Here is a 24,140-nt window from a genome sequence, read left to right as displayed (position 1 = left end):
TTTTGCTACTGAGGCAATCAGTGACATTGTGGCGCAGTTCCTACGCTTTTGCCCCACGAGCAGACACTCTGGGGTTCGAACCCGCTCCTCGGCAAACTCTTTTTTTTCAAAATCTACTAATTTCAGACGTCCGACGAAGCCACCCTCACCACTACCCACCTAATCGTTCATACTGACAAAGATGGAATCCTTGAAACGGATAGTCTAGAACTATTGGTATGGGTATTCAGCGGAGTGATAGTAGTGAAGGAATCATGGATGTCCGCTTGTCTGAAAGATGAAAAAATGATAGGAAACGAGTGGGATTTCGTAGTGAAAAAGATACGGTACAAAGGAAACGTCTATGATACAGTACCCCAATGGGCGAAGGACGCGGCGAAAGGAGTGATACCGTATCTTTGTGGAATCTATGTGGCAGTGGTGGCCGATGAATATCCGAATCGTGAGTTGATTTTTCTCACGGTCACTATTAGCACATCACCGTGCTTACAACTGCGCTCCACCGAAATTAATATTATAACCTTTTCAGTGCTGGCCCTCGCCTCGATCGTTACCTCTCATGGAGGTGTCATGTGTGAGAAATTCCCAGAAAAAGAGACATTCAACCGCGGATTCCGACCGTATTTTCATGTTCACAAAGGACCACTTTTTCTAGTTCATGATGGAAAGGTATACATGCGCTCTATTGATTGCCATTAGAGCGCATTTTCTATTTTCAGCGTGACCTTAGTGTCTACAAGAACGATCCGGATAAAATGTACACGGTGCTCACCGAGGAAGAGTTTGTTCGATTCATGCTTGAGAGGAAAATTCAACGGAATAAGAGTCCCAATCCAATACCACCAATGAATGATATGGAAGACTGAAATAAAAGATTTTGAAAATTTTTCAGAATTTTTTAGTTAAAAAAAAAATTTCTGGTTTTCAACGAAAAATTTATCGAAAAATAGATTTTCCGACTAAACCAACCGCTCTGATTTCGATTTTCTAGTTTAAAAATCGTAAAAATTAGTCGAAATCTTTTTGTTTGCTCAAATACAGTAAGCTGGCCTAGAAAACCAAATGGTGGCCTAGAAAATCTGTCACGGCGATTTTTCAATTTTTCGTCGAAATTTCAGCGATTTTCGTGTATTTTCTCAACTTTTTATCGGAATTTTATGATTTGTTTCTTGGATTTTCAGTTTGAAATATACATAACTAGTTTTTTAACAAAGTTTTCCGTCCTTTTTCGCGTTTTGTTTGCAAGAAAACAAAATCAGAAAAATATTTTTCAGATGGTCGCCGGTGTGACGGCGTTTCCGTCTTCGAATCATGTCGAGATAGTACACGGACAACAATTCGCAGTCACTCATCGCTACGTTGATTTGCAGTATATTGGGGAGGGAGCCTATGGAATGGTCGCGTAAGTTTGCAGAAAATTGGAAATTTTCGTTTTGTTATTATGCGGAAATTTTTAAAATTTTCGAAATTATCTGGAACCTATAAAGCATCATTTAAACTTCATTAAAATTCATAATTTAAGACGTTTTTTAGCGCAAAAATCGGAAAAAATTTTAACGGAAAACGCGCCGGCGGCGCGCCAGATAAGTGGAAAAGACACAAAGACAGGCATTCAACGACGACAAAAACAATGTATGGCTACTCAGAAAAACAGACAGACGTCTAAAATCCTAGTTTTTCGTCAATTTATCAAAAACGTGCCGGTGGCGCGCCAGAAATACCACATTTTCATCATAATTTCTCCATTTTTCCAGCTCCGCCCTCGACACGATCACACGTGACCGCGTCGCTATCAAAAAGATCTCACCATTCGAACACCACACATTCTGTCAGCGGACACTTCGAGAAATCAAGATTTTGAGTCGATTCAGGCATGAAAATGTGTGGAAAATTGATAAGAAAATCATTTTTTGAATATTTTCATTATTCAGATTATCAATATACGAGAGATTATTCGATCGGAGACTGTCGACTCGTTGAAAGACATGTAAGGATTGGACGGAACTCCCAGTTTTGTGATTTCGTCACATTTTTCGTGACGTTTTTCAGCGATATTTAAATTCAGACTTGTCAAAAATCGGGCCGCCCGAGTCGGCTCGGTACTCATTTTTAACAAACTTTTTTGAAAATTTTAGAGTAAAAGTGTTTAAATTATCATGCATATTCTCTTTTTGTTTGACTTTTAAATTTCAAAGTCGAAAATTATACTTTTTTTCAAAAAAATTTTCAAATTTTTCAAAACGGGCCGAACTGGTCGGCCCGCCAGCTCATGACAAGTCTGTTTATTTTTGTTTTGTAAAATTCGCTAGTTTAGCAATGAAAATGTATGTTCAGCCCTGAAAAAGGCATTTTTATTCTGCACCGACAAAGAGATTTTCAAAAGTTTACTGAACCATCACCCGAAATTGACAAAAAGCCAGAAAATTGTGAAAATCAGAATTTCGCCAATTTTTCTCGTAAATTCTTTCAAAAATGATTTTTTTCAAAATCTCCGAATATAATCAAATTTTCGCGTTGAAAGTATCTTTTTTCGGCCACTCATGCGCTTACAAAGTACATTTATTTAATTTTCAGCAGATTTTCGAAAAATTTGAACTTTTCTCTGTAAAAATCGAAAATAAACTAAAAAAAACTTCTTCAGCAGTTAAAATCATACTTGCAAATCGGGCCGAAACGGGCCGACACGGGCCGGCGCGTAACTCGCTTCAAACTCAATATTATGAGCTCAAAAATATACGAAAACCAGCCTGTCTCCCCCGCCTTCGGCGGTTGAGCCGGCTGGTCTCTCTTTATTCTCGTGGTCATTGACTTTCAAATGTGCCCGCATGGCCGAGTGGTCTAAAGCGGCGGTCGTTGTCCAAAGCACGACAGTTCGGTTTTGCCCGCTGGCTCAGTTTCTCTTCTCTTTCGAAAACCGCTGCGGACAGTGCCTCAGACAACGCCCACTTGTCTTTTATATATAAGAATGATGTAGATCTCCGCGAGTTCTATGTCCGTGACCTACTACGGGCCGGATGATTTTTCGTTAATGTGCCGCGGGCCGGGCTAGAAAGGCTGTTTTGGCAATTTTCGCGATTTTTGGCACTTTTTCCCGGCCCGCGGCACATTAACGAATAGATATCCGGCCCGTAGTAGGCCACGGACATAGAACTCGCCGAGATCTACATTTTCGTATATTTTTGAGCTCATAATATTGCGTTCCAAGCGAGTTACGGGCCGGCCCGTGTCGGCCCGCTTTGGCCCGGTTTGCAAGTATGGTTAAAATCCAGCACATTTTTGATAAAATTCGCCAAATTTTAGACTTTTACCCTTGTTAGCCAACTTTTTCTTCAGAAAATCTGAAATTTTCAGCGCAAAACCATCTCTTTTTTTCCAGATACATAGTGCAAAGCCTAATGGAAACGGATCTCTACAAACTGCTGAAATCTCAAGAGCTCTCGAATGACCACGTCTGCTATTTCCTCTATCAAATACTCCGTGGTCTCAAATACATTCACTCTGCAAACGTGCTCCATCGCGATTTGAAACCATCGAATTTGTTGCTCAACACGACGTGCGATCTGAAAATCTGTGATTTCGGTTTGGCGCGAGTCACAAATCCACGTGCAGATCTTACTGGATTTCTGACAGAATACGTGGCAACAAGATGGTATCGTGCACCGGAGATCATGCTCAACTCGAAAGGATACACAAAATCAATCGATATCTGGTCGGTTGGATGTATTCTGGCGGAGATGATCAGTAATCGTCCGTTGTTCCCCGGAAAACACTATTTGGATCAACTCAATCTGATATTGGCTACAATTGGATCACCGACTAGTGACGATTTGAAATGTATTATTAATGATAAGGCGAGGTCGTATCTGATTTCACTTCCGCCGAAAAGAAAGTTGCCATGGGAACGTTTGTATCCGGGAGCCGATCCGAGAGCACTCGATTTGTTGGATAAAATGCTCACTTTTGATCCAAACAAGCGGTCAGTGGGGAAAAGAGAGAATTCTGGACAAACAGACATACATACAGACTTTCAACTGATTTTCAGCCAGACCTGTCAAAAATCGGGCCGGGCTGGGCCAAACTTTCTCTCGGCCCGGCCCGGATCAAAAATGGACACTCCTTTTTGAACAAAATTTTTTGAAATTTTAGAGTGAAAATGCTTAAATTATCAAACATATTCGCCTTTGGATTGAATTTTAGATTTTTAGTCGAAAACTATACTTTTTTAAAAAAATTTCAAAAACTCAAAATAAACAAATAAATGTGTCAAAATGGGGCGAGATTTTTATTTATTACCAGCCTGGCTGCCGCGCCTTCGGCGCTTCATCCGGCTGGCCTCTCCTTATTTACGTGTTCATCTTCTCAGAAATGTGTCCGCGTGGCCGAGTGGTCAAAGGCGGCGGTCTCCACAGGTGAATCGCGGAAAGTGTGTAATTTGTCAAATATTGTTCGCGCGCTTGTCCCGATACGTACAAGCGATGATACCTATTATTGGTGTGTAATTGGCAAATCGCGAATATTGACGAATAATTCACATATTGCTCGCAAATCGCGACTAAAAACGTATGATATTTGTGTGATCGCGAGCGGTAGTTGTTCACATATCGCGAAAATTATTTGAATTCACTGGGTTTGAAAAAACATTTTTATTGGAAATAATAAATAAAAAAGGACAAAAAGGGTAACAGAAAAAGGGGAAGGTGATTAAAAGTATACAAAGTAAAGTCAGTTATAAATTATTTTTCGTCCTCACGAACGCCGCCTCCTTTTCGAAAACGCTGCTCCTCTCCAAACAGCTTCTTTGAATCGTTGCAGTCGGTGGTGTTGCTCATGGAGTTGAAGAGTAGTACGATACTCTGAAATAGCAATAAATACTTCAAACAGAAAGTTTTAAAAAATATATATTACCTAATTATGTTCCCATGTATTCAGCTTACAAGCCGAAAAAGAATTGAAGTTTGTCGTTCCTCTTGATCCTCTTCCAAATTTGTTCGAATTACCATCCTATACGGTTCTACCCATATCTTAAAATATGTCTCCATTTATCATTAGACTCTCAATGTGATTGCAGACAAACCTCTTCTTGTTGATTGTCCAAGCAGTTTGTACTTTTTAGGTTGTCACATAAAGAGGTGATTTTACAGAGACCGGTAAAAATAAGAAAAACAGATAAAAATAAAGTAAAATAAGAAAAAGAGACTTGGAAAATATGTTCCGCACACGCTTTCGCGATTTACCAATTACTCATCATACTTTTCGCGATTGTCCAATATTTCGTTAATTATTCATGGATGTGTATAGTTTCGCGATGATGCGTATTACAAGTCTTCCATTTTCGCGGCCTTTGAGTAATTCTCCTATTACTTGTAAACGTATGATTATTCGTGAGTCGCGATTCACCTGTGTCTGCGCAAAGAGAGCAAGTTCGATTTTGGGCTCGGCCGTATTTCTTTCTCATTTCTCAAAATTTGCGGACATTGGGACAGATGGACAAACCCCACATGCGTTTTATATATAAGAATGATTTCCGCCCGACCCGTGACAAGTCTGTTTTCAGCTGACTTTCAGACAAATTTCACTTTTTTCAAAGGCGTTGATCGCATGAAAACTGATCCTCAATTTTGTTTTTTAAGTGAGAAATCGTTGAAAATTATTATTTGTATCGTTTGTTCTATTAAATTCACAGGAAACAGCTAAAATATCTTCTTTTTTTCATGTTTCTTTTGCAAATTCACAAAAAAAAGAGCATTCAATAGGAAACCACCCAAAAACCGCAAAAGATTTTTTAATTAAAAACTGGTCTGCTTCTGTGAAAATTTAAAATTGATTCTAGGGCATTATAAGTTACAAATCCGAGACGTGAGGACACCAGACATCAATGAAATAATTAAAAAATAAGTCATTTTCCTCCAAAATCTCATATCCTAATTTTAATATTTTCAGTTATTTATCTCCATCTGACAGAAATAGAAAAGACATCAAAAGACTTTATAAAATCACAAAAACTATTCCAGCATCAGCATCGAAGACGCCTTGGCACATCCATATCTCCAACAATACTACGATCCAAGTGACGAACCAATTTGCGAACACCCGTTCACTGTCGAAATGGAATTCGATGAGCTGCCGAAAGAGCAGTTGAAACAGTTGATTTGGGAAGAAGCGGAAGCTCATCACAGACGGTCGCAAGCGGAATTGGCGGCGAGATTCGGAAGATCACCGTCCGTTTAGTTAGATAATTGTTTTTATTCCATGTATTATACTAATCGCCATATTTTATACATTGTTCTGTTAGTAACCATCTCGTTAATTAACCCCTTACCATAGTTTTTCACCCCGTTTCTTTTTGTGTCATAGTCCCAATTCAGCACCCAATTTTATATGAACTCTGTCCCGGAAAGCTAGCAAACTGAAAATTGTTTACCACTTAGATATAAGCTCTGTTGGAATCTTTGAATGCGTCATTGACAGCTGCTCTACAAAAAAAAAGAAATATCCTTTCTTCTTTTTTTTTTCGGAATATCCGCCGGCAGAGTAATGACTTTTTATTAGATTAGTGAAAGAAAGGTTCAAAAAAAGAAAACTAAATTAAACTTGTTGGACCTGCTTCAACTTTTGAGCGACTGTCATGTCGTGAGAAACAAGTTTGCGGAGCAGAAGAAGTTTTGCGGTGTCGACTGAAAATTGGAATTTTAAGCGATTTTCGTAGCGAGACCTTTACTAGGAAAGGTCATGGAGTCAGTTTGGAGTTATGGGAAGTGACCTATACCATTGGAAAGCTGAGAAAACGCTGATTCCAAGTATATATCAGTTTTGCCCCCCGAGGCCTGGTATTCAAGAAAAAGGAGGTCAAAGTTTGGAAAAATATAGAATTATTACCTTTGTATTTAACACGCGAAAATTGAAACGAAAAAATTTCGCGTGTCAGAAAGGCAATAATTTGTCATTTTTCAGAACTTCGACCTTCTTTTTCTCGAATTCCAGGCCTCAAGGGCAAAAACTGAGTATATATTTGGAATCAGCGTTTTCTGAGCTTTCCAATAATATAGGACACGTCCCATAACTCCAAACTGACACTATGACTTTCCCTAGTTAATTTCAAAACTTACAAGCCAAGAAGAGAAGAATGAGGATAGTCGAAACGAAACCAAGAATCAAAGCGACATAGAAAAATTCCATGGTTGAAGTGACTTGGAATGCAAAACTGGAGTGGAATGATGAGACGAACGGCATGTGAAGATAATAGCCAGTGGTATTTTCAGCGACAGAAATGACTGGAAGAGTCAGAAGACACAAAACGCCGAGAATGACATCAAGTTTCTGAATTTAATTGATTTACGCATTTAGTTATTAGCTCGGCACAGTTGTTACAACTGCGCTCCACCGAAAGCCCTTAAAAAAGTCTCTTTTTCTCTGAGTCTCTTTGTTTTCTCCGGTTTCGGTAGAGCGCGGTTGTAAGGAGGGTGTGATGAGTTTACTTACACAAACAATGAGAGCAAATCGATTGCCAGCTGGAGAGTTCATCAAGAGACCACCGATTACAAAGAGTTCGAAAGATGGACTTGTTCCAGTTAAGAGATGAGTCCATGGAAGATTCGGATTGTATTTGAAGAAGATGTCGAGGATAATTCCGGTGATACAGAAGAAGAAGATGCAGAATCGAGGGGAGGAGATATGGCGGCTTAGCTGGAATGAGGAGGGGAGGTTGATTAGAAGAATTTAAAGTTATAACTACAGTACCGCTCACAACGTTATCAACTTTGGCTGGTTTCAGTGGAAAATGACCAACTTTGATAGTGTATTTCGGTGTTAACGGATTGTCCGACAAACTCAAGTTTATATGGGTTGTAGTTGACCATTTTTTTGTATGGACACTACCATGAAAGTTATAGGTTGTTAAAGTGAAAGTCTCCAAAAGTTCGCTAATTTGCATTGAAATTAGTCGATTTCAGAGAGTAATGGGTTTCTTTACCTGTAACTTTCGAGATAGTGTCCCTACGGAAAAATGGTCAACTACGAAAATGATGTACTATTTTTGCTCTGTTTATCCCATATAAACTTGAGCTTGTCGGACAATCCGTTAACACCGAAATACACTGTCAAAGGTTGTGATTTTCCACTGAAAACATCCAAAATTGATACCTTTTTGTACGGTACTGTACCTCATTGGGTTTTCGAATTCGGTTTTTTTTAAAAGTATTTCACGTTTCAGGGTTCAAAGAAAGCACTGCTGTATAATCTATTTGAGAATTGTTAGAGCTAGGGTCGAGCCTTCACAGATGGCTTAAAGGTCCGACTCAAAGCTTAAGCTCATAACTCAAGTTCACTAGACTTTCGCCGGAAGTGTCATTAAGGATTTTGAGGGGCGCTACGGTAACGTTGCGTACGCACTGATATCTCTGTGAATCCGCATTTTTACCAAAAAAGCAGATAGGTGCGTACTCATTGCATTCAAGAAAAAGGATTATAGAAATTTGATCTGAAAATTCAGAGCCGGAAAACTCGAGTTGGCACCGAGCCAAAAGCCTCAATAATAAGATTTTTACAGAAAATACGAGATTTTGAACTATTCACTTTCATTAACTGTAACTTTCTAGGTCGATTATAAAAATCAAGCTCTACTTTTGATCTACACGCTCTATAAAAACTTGAAAGTGAGAGATAATTAGTGAGGTCGTGGAACAATCCTCAAGCGTGTGATTTTGTATGCTGTATGTGTCTACAGTAGTCCATCTGATTTATCAGTATGATTTTCCAGAATACCTAAACAAAACTACCAGCAAGGCTGTCAGGAATCTCGGCCGGCCGCGGCTTTTTCCTGAAAATTTCCAATAGCCGTGGCTTTCTAGAGTTTCAACTGAAAACATTAATTGATATACTTTTGACTTTTTGGTAACAATCTGACAACCAGGGTTCGACCCCCACTGGTGCCAAATTTGTTTGGCCAACCGCGGCTATTTGAGATTTTCAAGAAAAAATCGCGACCGGCCGTACGACAGCCTTGACTACCAGTCAAACCCTAGGAACCCCACTCAATAATATACCAAGCGCTCACCTTATTATAAAAATTCATCCTTGCTGGTTGAGTCGCAGCGGTCATATCTAGATTACCAATGAAAATCCTGCTGCTCTTTTCCTTTCCCCCAAAAGATGGGCGGTCCTCCAAGTGCCTTCCAGTGTGTTCACGTGATCTCAAACTCCATCACTCATAGTTCAAACACACATGTGTTTTCTACATTCTCTTCTTCTTTTTTCTTCTCTATGAGCTGTCAACCAATTGGTGTGAGAAGAAAAAGAAGAAGAAGAAGGAGGAAATGTCATCGAGAGAGGAACATTTTTTGGCGGGAGAAGCCGATGAAAAGAGTTTTATGAAAAGGATGTTATTAAGAATTCAAGAAGCGTCGGAGATCAGTTTTGAAAAGGAAACAGTGATCAGAAAGCAAAAACATAAATTGATGTCTTGCACCAGGGGAAAGTTATCGATTTATTGGTTTCAGAATCAGAATCACAAGGAGAGTTATTAAAACATTGAATTTTTATTGAGAGAAGCAAATAACTATTTGTTTGTTCGGATTCACTCAAAAACAGTCGGATAAGCCTGGTGTCTTCTGTTTCGGATAGCCGGTTCCTCTTCCTCTCCCTCCAATTGTTCGTCGGCTGCTGGGAACTCGTATCCCAGCGTTTTCTCGAGACGTTGGCAGGTTTGAATGACTGGAAATGAGAAGGAGGTAACATTATACAGGCAGAAGGCTCTTACTCATGATAATGATGACTGGGAAGAACAATGGGAATTGGAACACGACAGCGGTGATGAGAGCGACGAGGAGTTCCTGTAAAACGATTGGTATAGTTGGGATGGTTTTCTGGTGTTCTTAGTAATCGCCCTCTAGTTAGAAACCTTCATAGCTTACAATTAGAGCGCGGCGCGGTTACTGAAATGTTGAAAAAGGTCCCATTCACCAGAATTTTAGAAAATGAATTTCTCTATCGAATGAGCCAGAAAACGTGAATTTTGGTCAGATTTTTTCGATACAAAAAAAACGATTTATTATTTTTCCAAAAAATTGTAACAGTTTCAGAGCGTCCTCAAGTATATTTCCTTTGTTCGAAAATGTTCTCTGCAAAAAAAGTTATACCACTTTTCTCAAGTTCAGTTTTTCTGTATCAAAAAAAGTTATTTTCTCAATAAAATGCCCGTTTTCTGGCTCATAAGATAGAGAGTTACATTTTCTACAATTATGGTGGATAGGACCTTTTTTCATCCGTTGCGACATCGTAAAACCTGAAAATACTGCATTTTCAGGTTATAGATCTCAAGCCTCTCTCCCAATTTGCAATAAACCACTCTTCTGTACGGACACTTCCAGAAGAGTTATAGTCAGTGAATGTGAAGAACTCAAAAATCTCTTAATTTTGAAGCAAGAATTCAACCCGCCTAGGATAACTCCGTAAAAAAGACACCTATGAAAACGAAGCCTTTACAAATAAACTAACCGCCATAATAACAATATCAAATCCCCGGACACTTCCAAAAATCGAGACCAACATGTTGCCAGATGCCATGAACCAGAACGGAATCTCTTCTGGTGCGTAGCTTCCAATGACACCGTAGTACTGCTGGAGACCGTAGATGGCAAAGGAGACGGCGATGTGGGCCATCTGGAAACAAAGCTGTGGACATCCGGACTTATGGACAGATATACCATGGTGCTCTTAAGTCCTTTTGGGTCCCTGTAGTAAGGCTTCTGGGTGATGATCATACACTCCTCGGAGTTGAACAAACTGAACATTTTTGAATTTTTGAAAAATCCTTTGATTTTATTATAGAACTCACTCTCTCAAATTCGATAAGAACGCCATCGTTTGAGAATGTCTGAAAATGAATCATATATGTATACATATATAGAAAACAAAAAAGAGAAGAAGAGTCTAGAGAGGAGGTTGCCAAGTAACGCGACTGCTCCCGGTAACCGAGAGAGTGAGTGTCAAATGAAATATTGTTTTTCATGTTTTGCTAAAATTAGAATAGAAATGTATAGTTGAGGGGGAGGACATGATTTGTTTTTCGAGACAAGTTAATGAGCGGTCTTGTCTGTCACATGGCTTTTAAGGGAAAAATCTAATCGAAAAGGCATCGAAAAGAAGGGGATGTTTTAAAGCGGGATGCTTGTTCAATTGTGGGAGAAGTTCGTTGGAGCGCAATTACGAATTCCGTAAAATGATAATAATGGAGGAGGACTGGAGAAAGAGGACTTTAGTGCGTCCGGTGGAGCGCAGTTACAAAAAATGTACAACGTTTATAAGGAATTTGTTGGTTTGACAATTGCGCTCTAATCATAATGGTGAAATTATTTGAAAAATAACTGGATCAGTTTTATCATCAGAGCCAAGGCTGTCAAAAAGGCCGTGGGCCGATTCTATATCTCAGTTCCCAGCCATGGAAAATTTTCGCTTCTTCAGGCGGCCATGTAGAGGACCAAAAGATTAGTCGATGTACAAAAATTCAGCCCATTTGGTTAATCCACGGCCGGCCGTGCGACAGCCTTGATCAGAGCGCAACCGCCAAGCACATTGACTATCGTCGAAATGAATGGTGCTTCCGGATATCAAAATTTCAGTTCAATTTTAGGCTCCGCCCCCAAAAGAGGAGTCAGGACATATTGCCCTCATAATACTCTCAAACGGTCTGTACATGTTCCTATACTCAAAAAGTTTGCACCGGCCAATTCAGATTTGTTTTGGACGCGCACGGAGCCAGGGACTGCTAAAATCAACCGCGCTTCGCTGAAATTAGCAAAAATTTTTATTGCGGAATTCAAAATAAATTTGTTATTCAAAAATTATATTAATTTTTTTAAATAGAATCGATCTCGAAAAGACGCGAAATAATCGAAAAACTGACCAAAAATGCTGAAAAATACAAACCGGCACAAAAGATGTACGATAAAGCTGAAAAAAAAATTTGAATTTGCCGCCAATGACTAGTGGAGGGCGTTCAATTTCAGTACTCACCCCCCAATCTCGTGGGCGCGGAGCCTGAAATTCCGACAAAAACTCTGAGTGTGCAATCATTGCATTTGTGAACTAAATTTTTTTTTGAAAATTCTTGGCCAAACTTTATTTCTTTTTCACAGTAACCTAATGACCGTGTTTCTTTCCTCAGTAGAGCGAACTAGCTTACTAGCACAGCGTCCTGTGCTTGTAAACACTTTGAGAAGAAAAAGAAAAAGAAAAATGATTTCGGACTACGATTCTACTACACAACTGAAAAGTTTCCATCGATTTTGTATAGACTCTCAGAAACAAAAATTTTGTTCGAAAAGTCATGTGAAGACACACGACGGACGTACGAATGAATCATGGAAAATGATGAAACAAAAAACCATTACTAGAGGGAGAGGGACATGTGTCAACAATGTTGACCCCCAATGTGTCCACTTTCAAAAGTTGTGAAAATATGTGGAAATAGAGGAGATAAGGGTCAATGATCAGAACTAGTAAAGCTAGGGTTGTGAAGAAATGGAATTGTGTAAAACTGCCGAAATTGTAGTTGTTGCAGTTTTGAGAGATTTGAATATTTTGAAAAACACAAGTTATGTTACATATAATTTTAATCCGAAAAGGAAAAGTTGTAATTTTGTTCTATAAAGTATAGACGTTGTTTGATAATAATTACAGGATTCTAATAGCTTCGGTAATGTTCTTCTAGTGGAATTTTGAATTGAGCATACTTGTCACGGGTCGGGCTTCCAAATTTTCAACTACCCGGGTGAAGCGAACATGTTTTTTAAACAGTAACTTAAAAAAAGGTTTTTGAGATATTTTGAGCTATAATTAGAGTAAGTTGACAAGTTTAAGTAGTTTTACAGTTAATTTAGTGATGAAAAGTACTACTTGAAAATTATTTTTTGAGTGTAAAGATTGTTTAAAAAATTGAGAGATTGAAACAGCTGGATGGAGTGAGAATCAAGATAAATACGCGTATTAACAATTTTGTATCAAGAATGTTAACAAGGTTTTTGAAGGCTTTATTTCACCCCTTGAAAGAAAAAGTACCGTCAAAAAGTTTAGTTTTTTAGTTTTCAAAAAAAGAGACGAACTTTCAGAGGCTCTCCAAGTTCCACTGATTGTATAATTATGAAGATTGTTTATTAAATATAGAATTTCCTTTTGTGGTTGATTACTTTCTTGCATGACCTTTTTTTAATGATCCCAAATTAAAATATTTTACACTACTAGCAAAAAATAGTATTCAGCGTGGGAATAAGTCCATAAGAGTTCGCAGCTTGGTAAAGTAACTGTGTTCTTGAATTCGCACAATTTGATCTACAACCTACGAGGTTTTGACTTCATGGGGAAACATCAAAAGTATGAACAATGAAATTAAAGATTTCAAAATATTACTCCTTGCTATTTAGATCAGGTGACACGAAGGAAATTGTACATACGTAGGGTTTAGAATGAAAGTACAAATTTTATGACATCAATATCTAATAGAACTGGAAAGGGCAACCAGGGGGATAAAAGGGGCGCCGCCCGACATTTTATCACCTGGTACAGCCAGTTACGGTCATCGCGGAGCCGCCGTTTTTTTCCACAAAATCAAAATGAGCACCCACCCTTCCTTCCAAAAAAAGCAAAGAGAAGGTCGGGAGGTGCTAATAAAAGAGGATGCTGCTCACGGCTCCTCTCCTTTCTTTCGCCTTTTCATCTCATTCAAATGCAAATGAACAGCATCAAATGAGAGGGGGTTTCAATAGATGGAAACTAAGTGGCACCGAAAAAAAAATATATCGAAAAAACGGGAAGGAAAAGAGTCCGAGAATAAAATAATGGAAATGTGGGGGTGAGAGGGGTGAGTGACGAACGGGGAGCACAAAGATATAAATTGAGGAAATGAAGGGGTTGGAGAGGAAGAACGGGGAGAAGAGGAAGAATCGGGAAATGAAAAAAAAAAGAAAATTTTGGCTTTGGAGAATATATTGGGGATAAGAAGAGATATCAAAATTTTTTAATAAAGAAGATAATGAGCGTGTCCTTGTTTAAAATTTTAGCAGTATTACCATTCTCCCATCATTTTTCCCTAACTAGGGAGTGTTCCAGACGTAACTCAGCCTTTCAAATTGGCTCATATCCTACTGTGTACTTCTCAACACGCTGATTCCGAATATGTTATCCAATTTTGCAGAACGCTTCACTAAACCGAGATATATGCATTTTGAACATTTTCCAGTGCAAAAATTGCATTTTTCGGGTGACTTAAAATCAATTTTAGACCCAATTTTTCTAATTTTTTCTGTGTAATACGTATAAATAAAGGTTGAAAAAGCACATTAGCAAAGTTTTCTGTGGATAAAGTTTTCAGACAAAAAAATTATATCACTTTCATTATTGACATTTGGGCAGTTGTGATAAAACTTTTTTTGAAAATTTTTTTAACCAGTAAACATTCCTAATGTGCTTTTACAACCTTTATTTACACGTATTACAAAGAAAAAATAGGAAAACTGGGTCTAAAATTGATTTTAAGGCATTCGAAAAATGCAATTTTTGCACTGGAAATGGCTTAAAATGCATATATCTCAGTTCAAAAAAAGCGTTCTGCAAAATTGGATTCCATATTCGGAATCAGCGAGTTGAGAAGTACTTAGTAGGATATGAGCCAATTTGAAAGACCGAGTTACGTCTGGAACATTCCCTAGTAAGACTGCCGCCTCTTACCGTCGTCTTTTATCGATTTAGCCATATTCTATTCTCTGAAATTTATTATCTACATATGTTTGGAACCCCTGTTCTAAAATCGAACACAAGGTCACCGGAAATTCCTCGAATTTCAATTTGTTGTTCTTTCAGTTTTTTTCAGATACTAACTGTAGAAATAAATTAGATAGAATAGTTTCTTGAACAGCAATGAAACAACCACTTTTGCTCTATCACTATCTTCTTTTGTACTTCCGGGATGAAAGGATTGTAGGTAATCTGTTCGTTTCTTCTTCAATATTTTCGCGCTCTTTAACAAGTCTGTAACTAGAAAAACTACATTTCACAAATTTATTTTTCTATTATTTATGCAAAGTAATTTTCTACGAAGCGTATAATTTAAAGCTAAAGTTTTATCGAAATGTTATATTTCAAAGTTTCAGACATCAAGACCGTTTTGGTTGATGTTGTTGAAGCTTGATCAGAACATTATTATATAAGCAATTATTTTAGTTGTAGTTTTATATATTTATTGACGAAAGAAAATAAGAAAAGAAATACATGGGAAGGGGAAACCAGATACAATCCCTCACGAGTTGGACTAGTAAAAAGTATGGAGGAAAATGTGAGAAACCGGGGGAGAAAATATGATAATTAACAAAATAATTAAAAACGGGTAATAGAGGAGGAGGAGTTTTTTGAATTTGATGGGGGAAGGAAGTGGGGAACATTGGCAGTAATTGCATTCAATTTTTTTTAATGCAAAAAAATCGGGGATAGAAGGATGGCAGCAACTTAAGGACATGGGACGTCAAAGGGATTGGGAGATTTTGACATGATAATTAAAATGATAGATGGCACCACTGATGAGACTGATAACAAGTCACTCAACGTTCACAACTTCAGTTGGTTCCACTCCTCAGCCACGTCGGATTTCAAGCCGAGTCCAGGAATAGAAGAAGACTGAAATAGAATATTGAATAACACTTTTTAAAAAGGAAACTGTACCCGAATATGCAATCGCCGAGACAGTACACTCTTCGGTAGTAGCATGAAGTTCCGGCGGGCTCACGAAAATAGTTATGAAGTTGCAGAGGGTGAAGAAGGCCAAAATGCACTGAAAAAAGATAGAACTACAATCATCTTACTAAAAAAAAGAAACATACTAATAATACCATGAGGACCTTTTGTTTAGTCCTCCTCGAAATGAAGTCCACACTGGGATGACCCGCTAAGTAGCCTTGAATGGCGAGGGTGATGGAAAATTGCATTTTCTCTGGGATTTGAAGGTGACCCATGAAATAGTTGAGTAGGATGAGTCCGGGGAAGTAGAGAAGCTGAAAATGGTACTATTTTAAAGTTTTTCAAGGTTCGTTGTGATACTAGTCGTGAAAATCGGACCTAGACCATTTCACTAGTTCATCAGTGTGAGTCCACTAGCTTAAGTATAGCAGCTCCTAAAAAATCGGAGCTTAGAGGTGAATTAGCAGAAAAAGCTACGAGGAAAAGTGTTAATTATTTCATTTCCTCTGTACATTTTTTGCTGCTTATCGTAATATACGCTCATGGACATAAATTTTTTTGAATTCGTAGTTTGGATATAGATAAAACAACTCTGACAAAGGAAATTATGCTACCTTCAATTTGATTGTTCAAAAAAATTTATACGAAATTCAGATTTTCACTATCTATCAAACAAAATCCTTTTAAGTTTGAAACTTATTTTTCACAGGAATTATTCACCTCGACAGTCAGAAGTTTTCACGAAAAACCTTGCACACGTATAAAATTAAAAACCTTACCCAGAAAACTATTTTACGCCATTCTCTCCTTTCTTCAGCCGCCGCTGCACGTTGTCTCGGCATGTTTTGCAAGTTTACCTGCAAAGTGATATTCAGAACAAGAAGACGTGAAATTTGAAAGCACGATGTATACTGCTCTGGCAACAAGGATTTCTGTTAATCCTGCTACAAAAACGAGTGTGACCAAATCTCCCTCCTCTTTCTACGTACGCATTATCACATGGTTCCACGCAAAATCCTTCTTCTTCTTCAGCTCACACTTTCTCAAAAGTACAATTTCGAAAATTGGCACGTTGACTGAAGACGGAAGTAGTAAACAAGAAAAGAGTAATCGATTTCGTCCTGGAGTTTGGTCGGAATTTTGTGTTGTGATAAGAGTAAGGGCACTTCTGCTAGATGTCTGTTGGCTAATTAGGAGACGTCTAGACATTTGGTGGATTTTCATAAAAGATTTGAAACTGCGTAGATCAGCTGGGAGTAAAATGATTCCTCTTTGCTAAATTCAAAGCATTTTTTCTCAAATCAGAAGGTTTCTGTAAAAAAGCACTCTGAAAATACCATACTTGCAAACCGGGCAGGCGCGTAACTTGCTTCAAACTGAGTTTTATGAGCTGAAAAATATACCAAAATGTAGATCTCGACGAGTTGTATCTCCGTGACCCACTACGGGCCGGTAGGCTATTTGTTATTGTGCCGCGGGCCGGGCTAGAATGGCTTTTTTGGCACTTTTCGCGTTCTTTGGCACTTTTTCCCGACCGCGGCACAATAACAAATAGCCTTCCGACCCGTAGTGGGTTACGGATATAGAACTCGTCGAGATCTACATTTTGGTATATTTTTGAGCTCATAAAACTCAGTTTGAAACGAGTTACGCGCCGGCCCGTGTTGGTCCGTTTCGGCCCGATTCGCAAGTATGGAAAATACCTACACACAGAGCATTTAGTAAACATGCCCTTAAAATTTTTAAAACGTGACAGCTACTACATGTCACGGATCTTGCAATCATGCTCTACCGCAACGTATACCGAATAAGCACTAGCTTATCAAAAATACTTCAATATTAAAAATACTTCAATATATACAGTTCCTGGAACCGTGTAATAACTTATCGATTTATCGGCAATCAGCTGAATGGAGGATCCAAGTGCTGGAATATCGACAAGTCGTTTCTTGTTCCAAATTTTTAGACTGGCAATATTGACTTTGAGAACTGGAATAATTGTGCAAGGCTAAATTATACGAACGACTAATTTATTTGTAATACAACGAAGAATTGAACAAGTCCCTCACAAGACAATCAATTTTAAGTAAAATTAGGAGGGAAGATAGAAGGAATAATGACTGGGGATGGAAAGATGATGAAAACGGGGAAACGATAGGAGGGTATGCTGTGCAGCGGTATAAGATGTAAATAATGAAAAGACGAGAGTGAAAATCAAAAATGATCAGAAAGTGTAGACATTAGGTAGGTAATATCATTTCAGAAACACACTCAGGCAGAGGAATTGGGGTAGTGAAAGGGAGATTTGAGAGCAATGAATTTATAAAATAGGTGATACTAAAACATCTCTTTGAGAAAGTGAGGTAAGAAATTTGGAAACACCTCAAATACTGTAATTGAAGCACATTTGTGCTTCTATTCTAAGAATTCGGAATGTATTTCCATTTTACATCTTGAGGTACGAGTCTACCGACATAAAAAGCTTCCAAATGGAAGAAATGTTTAAAACAAATAAAAATAAGAAGAACTACAAAAATAGCTGTGAGAAAATGCGAAATTCATGGAGGAATACGAGATGGGTCGTTGGAGTTTTCACAATATCATTATTGCTCAATTCTGATTGGCCATGATATCATTTTCCGAACTCGCGAACACTGTAAGTTAGTATTTTCGAGGAGCATCTTGTTACACAAACAAAACTCACCTACAAACGCAGTTATAGTGTCGAAAATAAATTTAATATAACCTTTGACCTTCCAAAACTGGAAGTTGGCGTCTTGCAGGTCCGAATAACAGGCGATCCATTGAAAAAAGACCATTGCCTGAAATTAAGACTTTTAGTTTTTTCCAAAAGAAACTCGTAAGCTCACTCTCAAACTTCGCAATTGCAGAAGTTTGATTTCCGATGGAATGAAATCAACTGAGCGGTGTCCAATACAGAACCCGTAGTATGTGTAGACCATTATGCGGTTGTTTCTCTCAGGAACGCCTGCATGGGATAATATAAAACGAAGGAGAGCGCCAGATGAGATAGTGAGAACCTGAAATAAGTAAATTTATAATTATATATAAGGCAAGACAAATCTCACCACAAAAGCTATTACGAGCATTATTGTTTGGTTAAGAGTTCTATTCTGAACACGAATCATTTTTGAGTCTGAAATGGAATCAGTTGGAATTTCGGATAGAATTCTTGAAGAACTCACTGTGTAATTCACTGTGTATCTGAAGAACTGAAAACTCTCCAAGCTGATAATGAGAGGCTGAAGGGTTGATGAGACTATTAGTTGACCGCAGGAAGATGTATGAAACTGATAAAATAATTAAATAATATTTAGTTCACATAAAAAAAGAGTTTCCAAAAAAAAAGCTAACAACTTTGTCTTGCGTCAGGATTCAACAAATTTACTACAGCATAGGTTGAATGAGAAAAGTACCAAATGAGTCACAAACCAAAAAGAAGTCGGAGTCAGGAGAGAAAATCTCCTAGAACACACGGATTTATCACGAGACTTGTTGTTGAAGTTTGGTGACTTCTAATTAGACGAAGATTAGAAGGACAGGAAAAGAGAAAATATTCGAGCATTTATTAAAGTTCAATAGAACAAAATAGAGATAATGCGAGTTGGGGGAAAATCGAAAACATATGAAGGTGGTTTTCAAAGTCTTAACAAAACATTTTCAACACAATTATCTTTCACAATTCAAAAATAGAAGAAGTTACTCATAGAAAAAAAACATCGACTACAATTCCAGTACACGGGTCAATCGAGTTCACAGGTTAAAGAGAGGATGTGTTTAAATGAACAGCTCCGTTTAAGTTGACTGCTGAAACGTACAACGGATGATCATTTGGGGGCGCATCTCTTTCAGGATTGGATCAGTTACGACTATCTTGCGGAACTTGATTCGGAAGTTGGTAGCATCTTCGGCAGAAACAAATTTGAGGTGAAAGTAACCATTAGTGAAGTTGCGATGTAAATGAAGAGGGACTGGCAGATGATATTTAGTGGATAGGCCCTGAAATAAAGGCTATTTAAGATTTAGGAACAATTGGGGCATTATAAAAACATAACAAAAAAGAGGACTAGAGCAAAAAGTACCTGAATAAATTCAATATCATATTTCTCCTGATTAGGGTCATCCTTGCTTAATGGCAGTCTCTCAATAATAACTTTTGTTTCATTACCGGTATCGCTACCGGTCTCCACACGTGCACTTTCTGGAAAAAATAAGGTAATTTGCATTTTGAGTTTTGCTACCCCGAGAGTCAGAGAGCCAGGGCTTGCGGACTTTGGATGTCTTTCTTTCTTGACGGGATAACGGAACATCGTTGCCTCACAAAGAGTCTATTAGAAGTCACGAGACGACGCATTTAAGTATACATGTGTTTTGCAACGAAGCTCCGCTATCTCTTGAAGAACGAAACTCATCCGAAGTTCGTTCGCAAGCCATAGATTATAGGTTCCCAGCAGAGTTGCATGGAAGTGAGTTTTCTTTCGACAATATAAAACAAACTGCAAAAATATGAAATGAATACGTTGTATTGATGGTATTACTACTTTTCATACTTGTCAACGGGCCGAAACGGGCCGACTCGGGCCGGCTCGTAACTCGCATCAAAATGGATATTATGAGCTGAAAAATATACCAAAATGTAGATCTCGACGAGTTCTATGTCCGTGACCTACTACGGGCCGGATGTCTATTCGTTAATATGCCGCGGGCCGGGCTAGAATGGCTTTTTTGGCCGTTTTCGCGTTTTTGGCACTTTTTCCCGGCCCGCGGCACATTAACGAATAGCCATCCGGACCGTAGTAGGTCACGGACGTAGAACTCGTCGAGATCTACATTTTGGTATATTTTTCAGCTCATAATATTCATTTTGATGCGAGTTACGAGCCGGCCCGAGTCGGCCCGTTTCGGCCCGTTGACAAGTATGCTACTTTTCGAGCATAGAAAATTCCGACATTTTACTTATCCCCTACCAGTAGACCTGAAAAAGTCTTCACTTCCGACTTCCGACTTCCGGGATATTCCGGGTTTCAAAATCAGCTCTTTTTTCAAGTCCACTGGTAGAGGATAAGTAAACCCGGAAGTTAGAGGGAAGTGAGTTTTATTTCGACAATATAAAACGAACGGCAAAAATATGAAGAACAATGAAACAGTGTTCAACATGTGTTTTCCCAGAAACCCGGGTTACTGTTGTTTTCTCTGCGAGACCTTGAATCCGTTCAAAGTCAACAAGGAATGTTACCGTGAGAAACTGGCTCAATTGATATTGACCCCCTCTGCAATCTGTATTCTCTTCTCAGTTTGCCCATTTGCACAGAATATTCATTCATTCCTCCCTTTGTATACCATGTCAGATTCCAATTCTTCGGAGGTTTTCGATGAATCCCTCAGCTCCAAAGTATTCGATAACCCCCATCTACTCGAAATCATTGTTAGCAATCTAACCTGGAATTGTGAGAGTAATTTGAGCACACGATTAATCAATAAATCATTCAATTACCTATTTCTTCGAATAATTAAAAGAAATCATCGGAAAATGAAAATTGAGTTTATCGGAAAAGAGGAGAGATGTGAGCAAACTGCAAAGGATTGGATTTTCATCAACTATCGGAAAATAAAAAAATCAATAATTCCCGGATATTTCAAGTGAGTTTCCAATTACTCTTTTGTAATTTGCATCAAAGTGATTTCCAGTTTCCTCAACAAAGTGGTCTGTGTGAAAGTGGAAGAAATAATCACAAAGTACTTATGGAAACCTGAAGAGATGTTCGCTCGAAACCTCCATAACATCATTTACTCGGATTTAATTGGCGGGAATCGTAAGTTTACGGAACTTAATTTTTGAACATCGACTGAAAAAAAAGTAAAATGTTTCTTTGTCGGGTTAACGCTATTATTAAATTGGCCGACGGAGACAACCTTGTCTGAGGTGAAACGGTAGGATCACTTCAATACTTTGATGGAAAATAGGCTAACTAAAACATATCAAATAATATCAGCTGCACATAAGAAGTTTCCATGAAAACGGCAAGCAAAATTCTTTATTTCGAACATTCAAGTCGATCCGCTTTGAAAATCAAAAGCATACCTTAAATGTAGCGTACATTTCCATCTTTCAATTCCAATTTATTTTTGAAAGATTTCCCTGATTGTGAGACAAGCAAAGTTATGATGTTTCACAGCGGATTGACATGAATTTTTAATAAAAAAGAATTTCGAAACTCGAGCTGAGTCCAGCGTACCGAACGCGTCTGTCAAAGAGTCAGTCTAATACATTACAGGCGGAAGTGTCCGCAGACTGATCGGACTGGAAGAAGTGTGTGAAGGATGTGTGGATTGTATGGATATGGCAAAACGATGTGTGGAGTATGGACCATTGAGGTTTCAAGTGCTCAAAGAAGTAAAGAATCCGATTCATTATAAAAAACTGCATATTTCTGATAAGTGAGTGTGAACTTTCATAAGTGGGTTAGTTGGTATTAATTCAGATTACTTGAAATTGTCGCCAATCACTGTACACTGAAATCGACTACAAAAGAGGAGTGTCTCAAGCAGTTAGATAGCATCATACGACGTTCTATTTTATGTGACACACTGCTTCTGTGGATATGTGAAACAAAAGAATACTACGTTAATGGAGTTCGGGAAAACGCTCACTTCCCAATGCCACGAGAAGTATTGGATGTTATGATAAGGAAATGGAAGGTGAAAACAATTCGAATGAATATGATTGGATGCACAAGTGAGAAGATATGCCGTGAAAACTGGATAGACGGAGGATACTTCACAAAGATAAAGTTGGATGATCCATACTGGAAAACGGGTCAATCCGGTGACTTGAAACTCCAGCATGTATCCGTCAAAATGTCGGATTCATACGATTGTGCTGGTGGCCTAATGTACAGTAATCCAGAAACAGGTTACGAGAAAAATTTCGAGAACTACATTGCAAATCTCCGAAGACTATTCCAAATGAACAAAATATCGATTGATTTCAGTCACTGGAGTCATAAATACAGTGGTAATTTGGAAGAATTCATGAAGAATATATTGAGAGTAATTCAACTGGAGAAACAACGGAAACTCGAAGTGAATATTCAGTTTTTCACCGAGATTTGCAGTTTTAAAGTGGGAAATTCTGAAGAATTGGCTGGAATTCCATCAGAATACTCATTGCTCAGTGATCGAGTGGAATGTATCCGCATGTTTGTTCCTTTCGAAATTGTCGAAAGTGGTCCAGAGAGATTGAATATGATTAAATGGGTTGGGAGACAATTTCAGGTCAAGGATATGGATAATCATTTCACACTCAACTTGAATATTTATGTGAAGGAAACAGAGTTGAGGGAGTTGGATAAGGGACTGATGGAGAAACATCCGAATAGCTTGATTGGAGTGTTCTTGATTGTGGTAACATAATATTCCCTGAAATTGGTGTTGGTTTTCTTCGTAACTTTGTTGTAAAGGCGTCTCATGAGGAGTTGTCATGACTGTTTTTAGCCCTAACCAGTTATTTCTCTCTCTCTCTAGAGATAGTTCTTATCAAGAAATGGTCAATTACAGACAGCTGACTCCTTTAATATCACACATATGTGCACATTTACTTGAATTTTTATTGTACGTGACAAATCTCAATGTTTTCATTTCATCTTGTTTTTGTTGTTGCTTGTCATTTATTGTTTTACAATAATAAATCTGTCATTTTGTTTTGTAACACGTGAAATTCACTGAACGCTCACAAAACCCTGAAAACCTCCCTTATAAAAGGATTTGTTGTAGAAGATGTCGCTGGTCTAGGATCCGCAACTCGGCCATCACACTGTCCAGCCAATTACAGTGACAAACTACACTGACAATTTTACACTGCCCAAAATTTCTATTTTCGTAAAATCGGGCAGTGGCTGACCTAGAATCCGACAACTCGGCGATCGTTCAGAGTTTTCAATACCAGGAAGAGTGAAAATATTTGAAAATTATAATTGAGACTTTTTCAAAGTTCAACAGAACAACATTGTAAAAATATCGAAAACATAGATATGAAGTAGATTTTCAAATGGGTGACTCATAACGGATGGTTTTCAAAGTCTTAACAAAACATTTTCAATTGCTCTATCGTAATATGTAATACTGGGTGTCTTGGAGAATGAAAAAGATTGGAGATTGTGAGGAAGGAGTTGACAGAGAAGAAAAAGAAAATGGGGTGCAAACAGGAATCGAAGGTGATGTGATAGAACCAAAATGATACGAAATTAGAGCTGGTATCGATGCCGGAGCAATAGTAATCACTGGTGAAATGTCTTCGGAATATCTGGTAGCCTCCCCACTTGCACTTTCTGAAAAAATTAGTTTAGGTGATTTGCATTTTGAGTGTTGCTACTCAGATACCTCAAAAGGGAAGTTTTTGG

The 24,140-nt window shown here is 38.2% G+C and overlaps 7 protein-coding genes across 7 annotated transcripts; 2 read left to right on the top strand and 5 right to left on the bottom strand.

Annotated features, from left to right (window-relative positions):
* Window positions 1-1,274: 1,274 nt before the first annotated feature.
* On the top strand, window positions 1,275-6,228 carry GCK72_009059 (uncharacterized protein; the record flags this gene model as incomplete). The annotated part of the gene is made up of 5 exons (XM_053727189.1): window positions 1,275-1,402; window positions 1,755-1,881; window positions 1,932-1,987; window positions 3,377-3,976; window positions 6,012-6,228. The coding sequence occupies 5 exons, from the start codon at window positions 1,275-1,277 to the stop codon at window positions 6,226-6,228; spliced, it is 1,128 nt and encodes a 375-aa protein (XP_053586766.1).
* Window positions 6,229-6,585: 357 nt separating this feature from the next.
* Window positions 6,586-9,097, bottom strand: GCK72_009058 (uncharacterized protein; the record flags this gene model as incomplete). The annotated part of the gene is made up of 4 exons (XM_053727188.1): window positions 6,586-6,674; window positions 7,107-7,317; window positions 7,480-7,683; window positions 9,053-9,097. 4 exons carry the CDS (start codon window positions 9,095-9,097, stop codon window positions 6,586-6,588), a joined length of 549 nt encoding a protein of 182 aa, XP_053586765.1.
* Window positions 9,098-9,571: 474 nt separating this feature from the next.
* On the bottom strand, window positions 9,572-10,857 carry GCK72_009057 (uncharacterized protein; the record flags this gene model as incomplete). The annotated part of the gene is made up of 5 exons (XM_003095871.2): window positions 9,572-9,708; window positions 9,755-9,827; window positions 10,492-10,656; window positions 10,701-10,779; window positions 10,832-10,857. The coding sequence occupies 5 exons, from the start codon at window positions 10,855-10,857 to the stop codon at window positions 9,572-9,574; spliced, it is 480 nt and encodes a 159-aa protein (XP_003095919.2).
* Window positions 10,858-15,616: 4,759 nt separating this feature from the next.
* GCK72_009056 (uncharacterized protein) lies at window positions 15,617-15,995 on the bottom strand (the record flags this gene model as incomplete). The annotated part of the gene is made up of 3 exons (XM_053727187.1): window positions 15,617-15,660; window positions 15,706-15,814; window positions 15,864-15,995. 3 exons carry the CDS (start codon window positions 15,993-15,995, stop codon window positions 15,617-15,619), a joined length of 285 nt encoding a protein of 94 aa, XP_053586764.1.
* Window positions 15,996-18,330: 2,335 nt separating this feature from the next.
* On the bottom strand, window positions 18,331-18,869 carry GCK72_009055 (uncharacterized protein; the record flags this gene model as incomplete). Its single annotated transcript, XM_003095842.2, has 4 exons — window positions 18,331-18,374; window positions 18,425-18,542; window positions 18,591-18,761; window positions 18,810-18,869. 4 exons carry the CDS (start codon window positions 18,867-18,869, stop codon window positions 18,331-18,333), a joined length of 393 nt encoding a protein of 130 aa, XP_003095890.2.
* Window positions 18,870-19,536: 667 nt separating this feature from the next.
* On the bottom strand, window positions 19,537-19,967 carry GCK72_009054 (uncharacterized protein; the record flags this gene model as incomplete). The annotated part of the gene is made up of 2 exons (XM_003095872.2): window positions 19,537-19,740; window positions 19,824-19,967. 2 exons carry the CDS (start codon window positions 19,965-19,967, stop codon window positions 19,537-19,539), a joined length of 348 nt encoding a protein of 115 aa, XP_003095920.2.
* Window positions 19,968-21,271: 1,304 nt separating this feature from the next.
* GCK72_009053 (uncharacterized protein) lies at window positions 21,272-23,154 on the top strand (the record flags this gene model as incomplete). Its single annotated transcript, XM_003095857.2, has 4 exons — window positions 21,272-21,381; window positions 21,430-21,554; window positions 22,017-22,179; window positions 22,224-23,154. 4 exons carry the CDS (start codon window positions 21,272-21,274, stop codon window positions 23,152-23,154), a joined length of 1,329 nt encoding a protein of 442 aa, XP_003095905.2.
* Window positions 23,155-24,140: the final 986 nt, after the last annotated feature.

The sequence above is a fragment of the Caenorhabditis remanei genome, chromosome III (assembly GCF_010183535.1).
Source record: "Caenorhabditis remanei strain PX506 chromosome III, whole genome shotgun sequence".
Taxonomy (NCBI): domain Eukaryota; kingdom Metazoa; phylum Nematoda; class Chromadorea; order Rhabditida; family Rhabditidae; genus Caenorhabditis; species Caenorhabditis remanei.
Note: the sequence above shows the minus strand (reverse complement) of the source record. Positions and strands in the feature narration are given on the sequence as shown.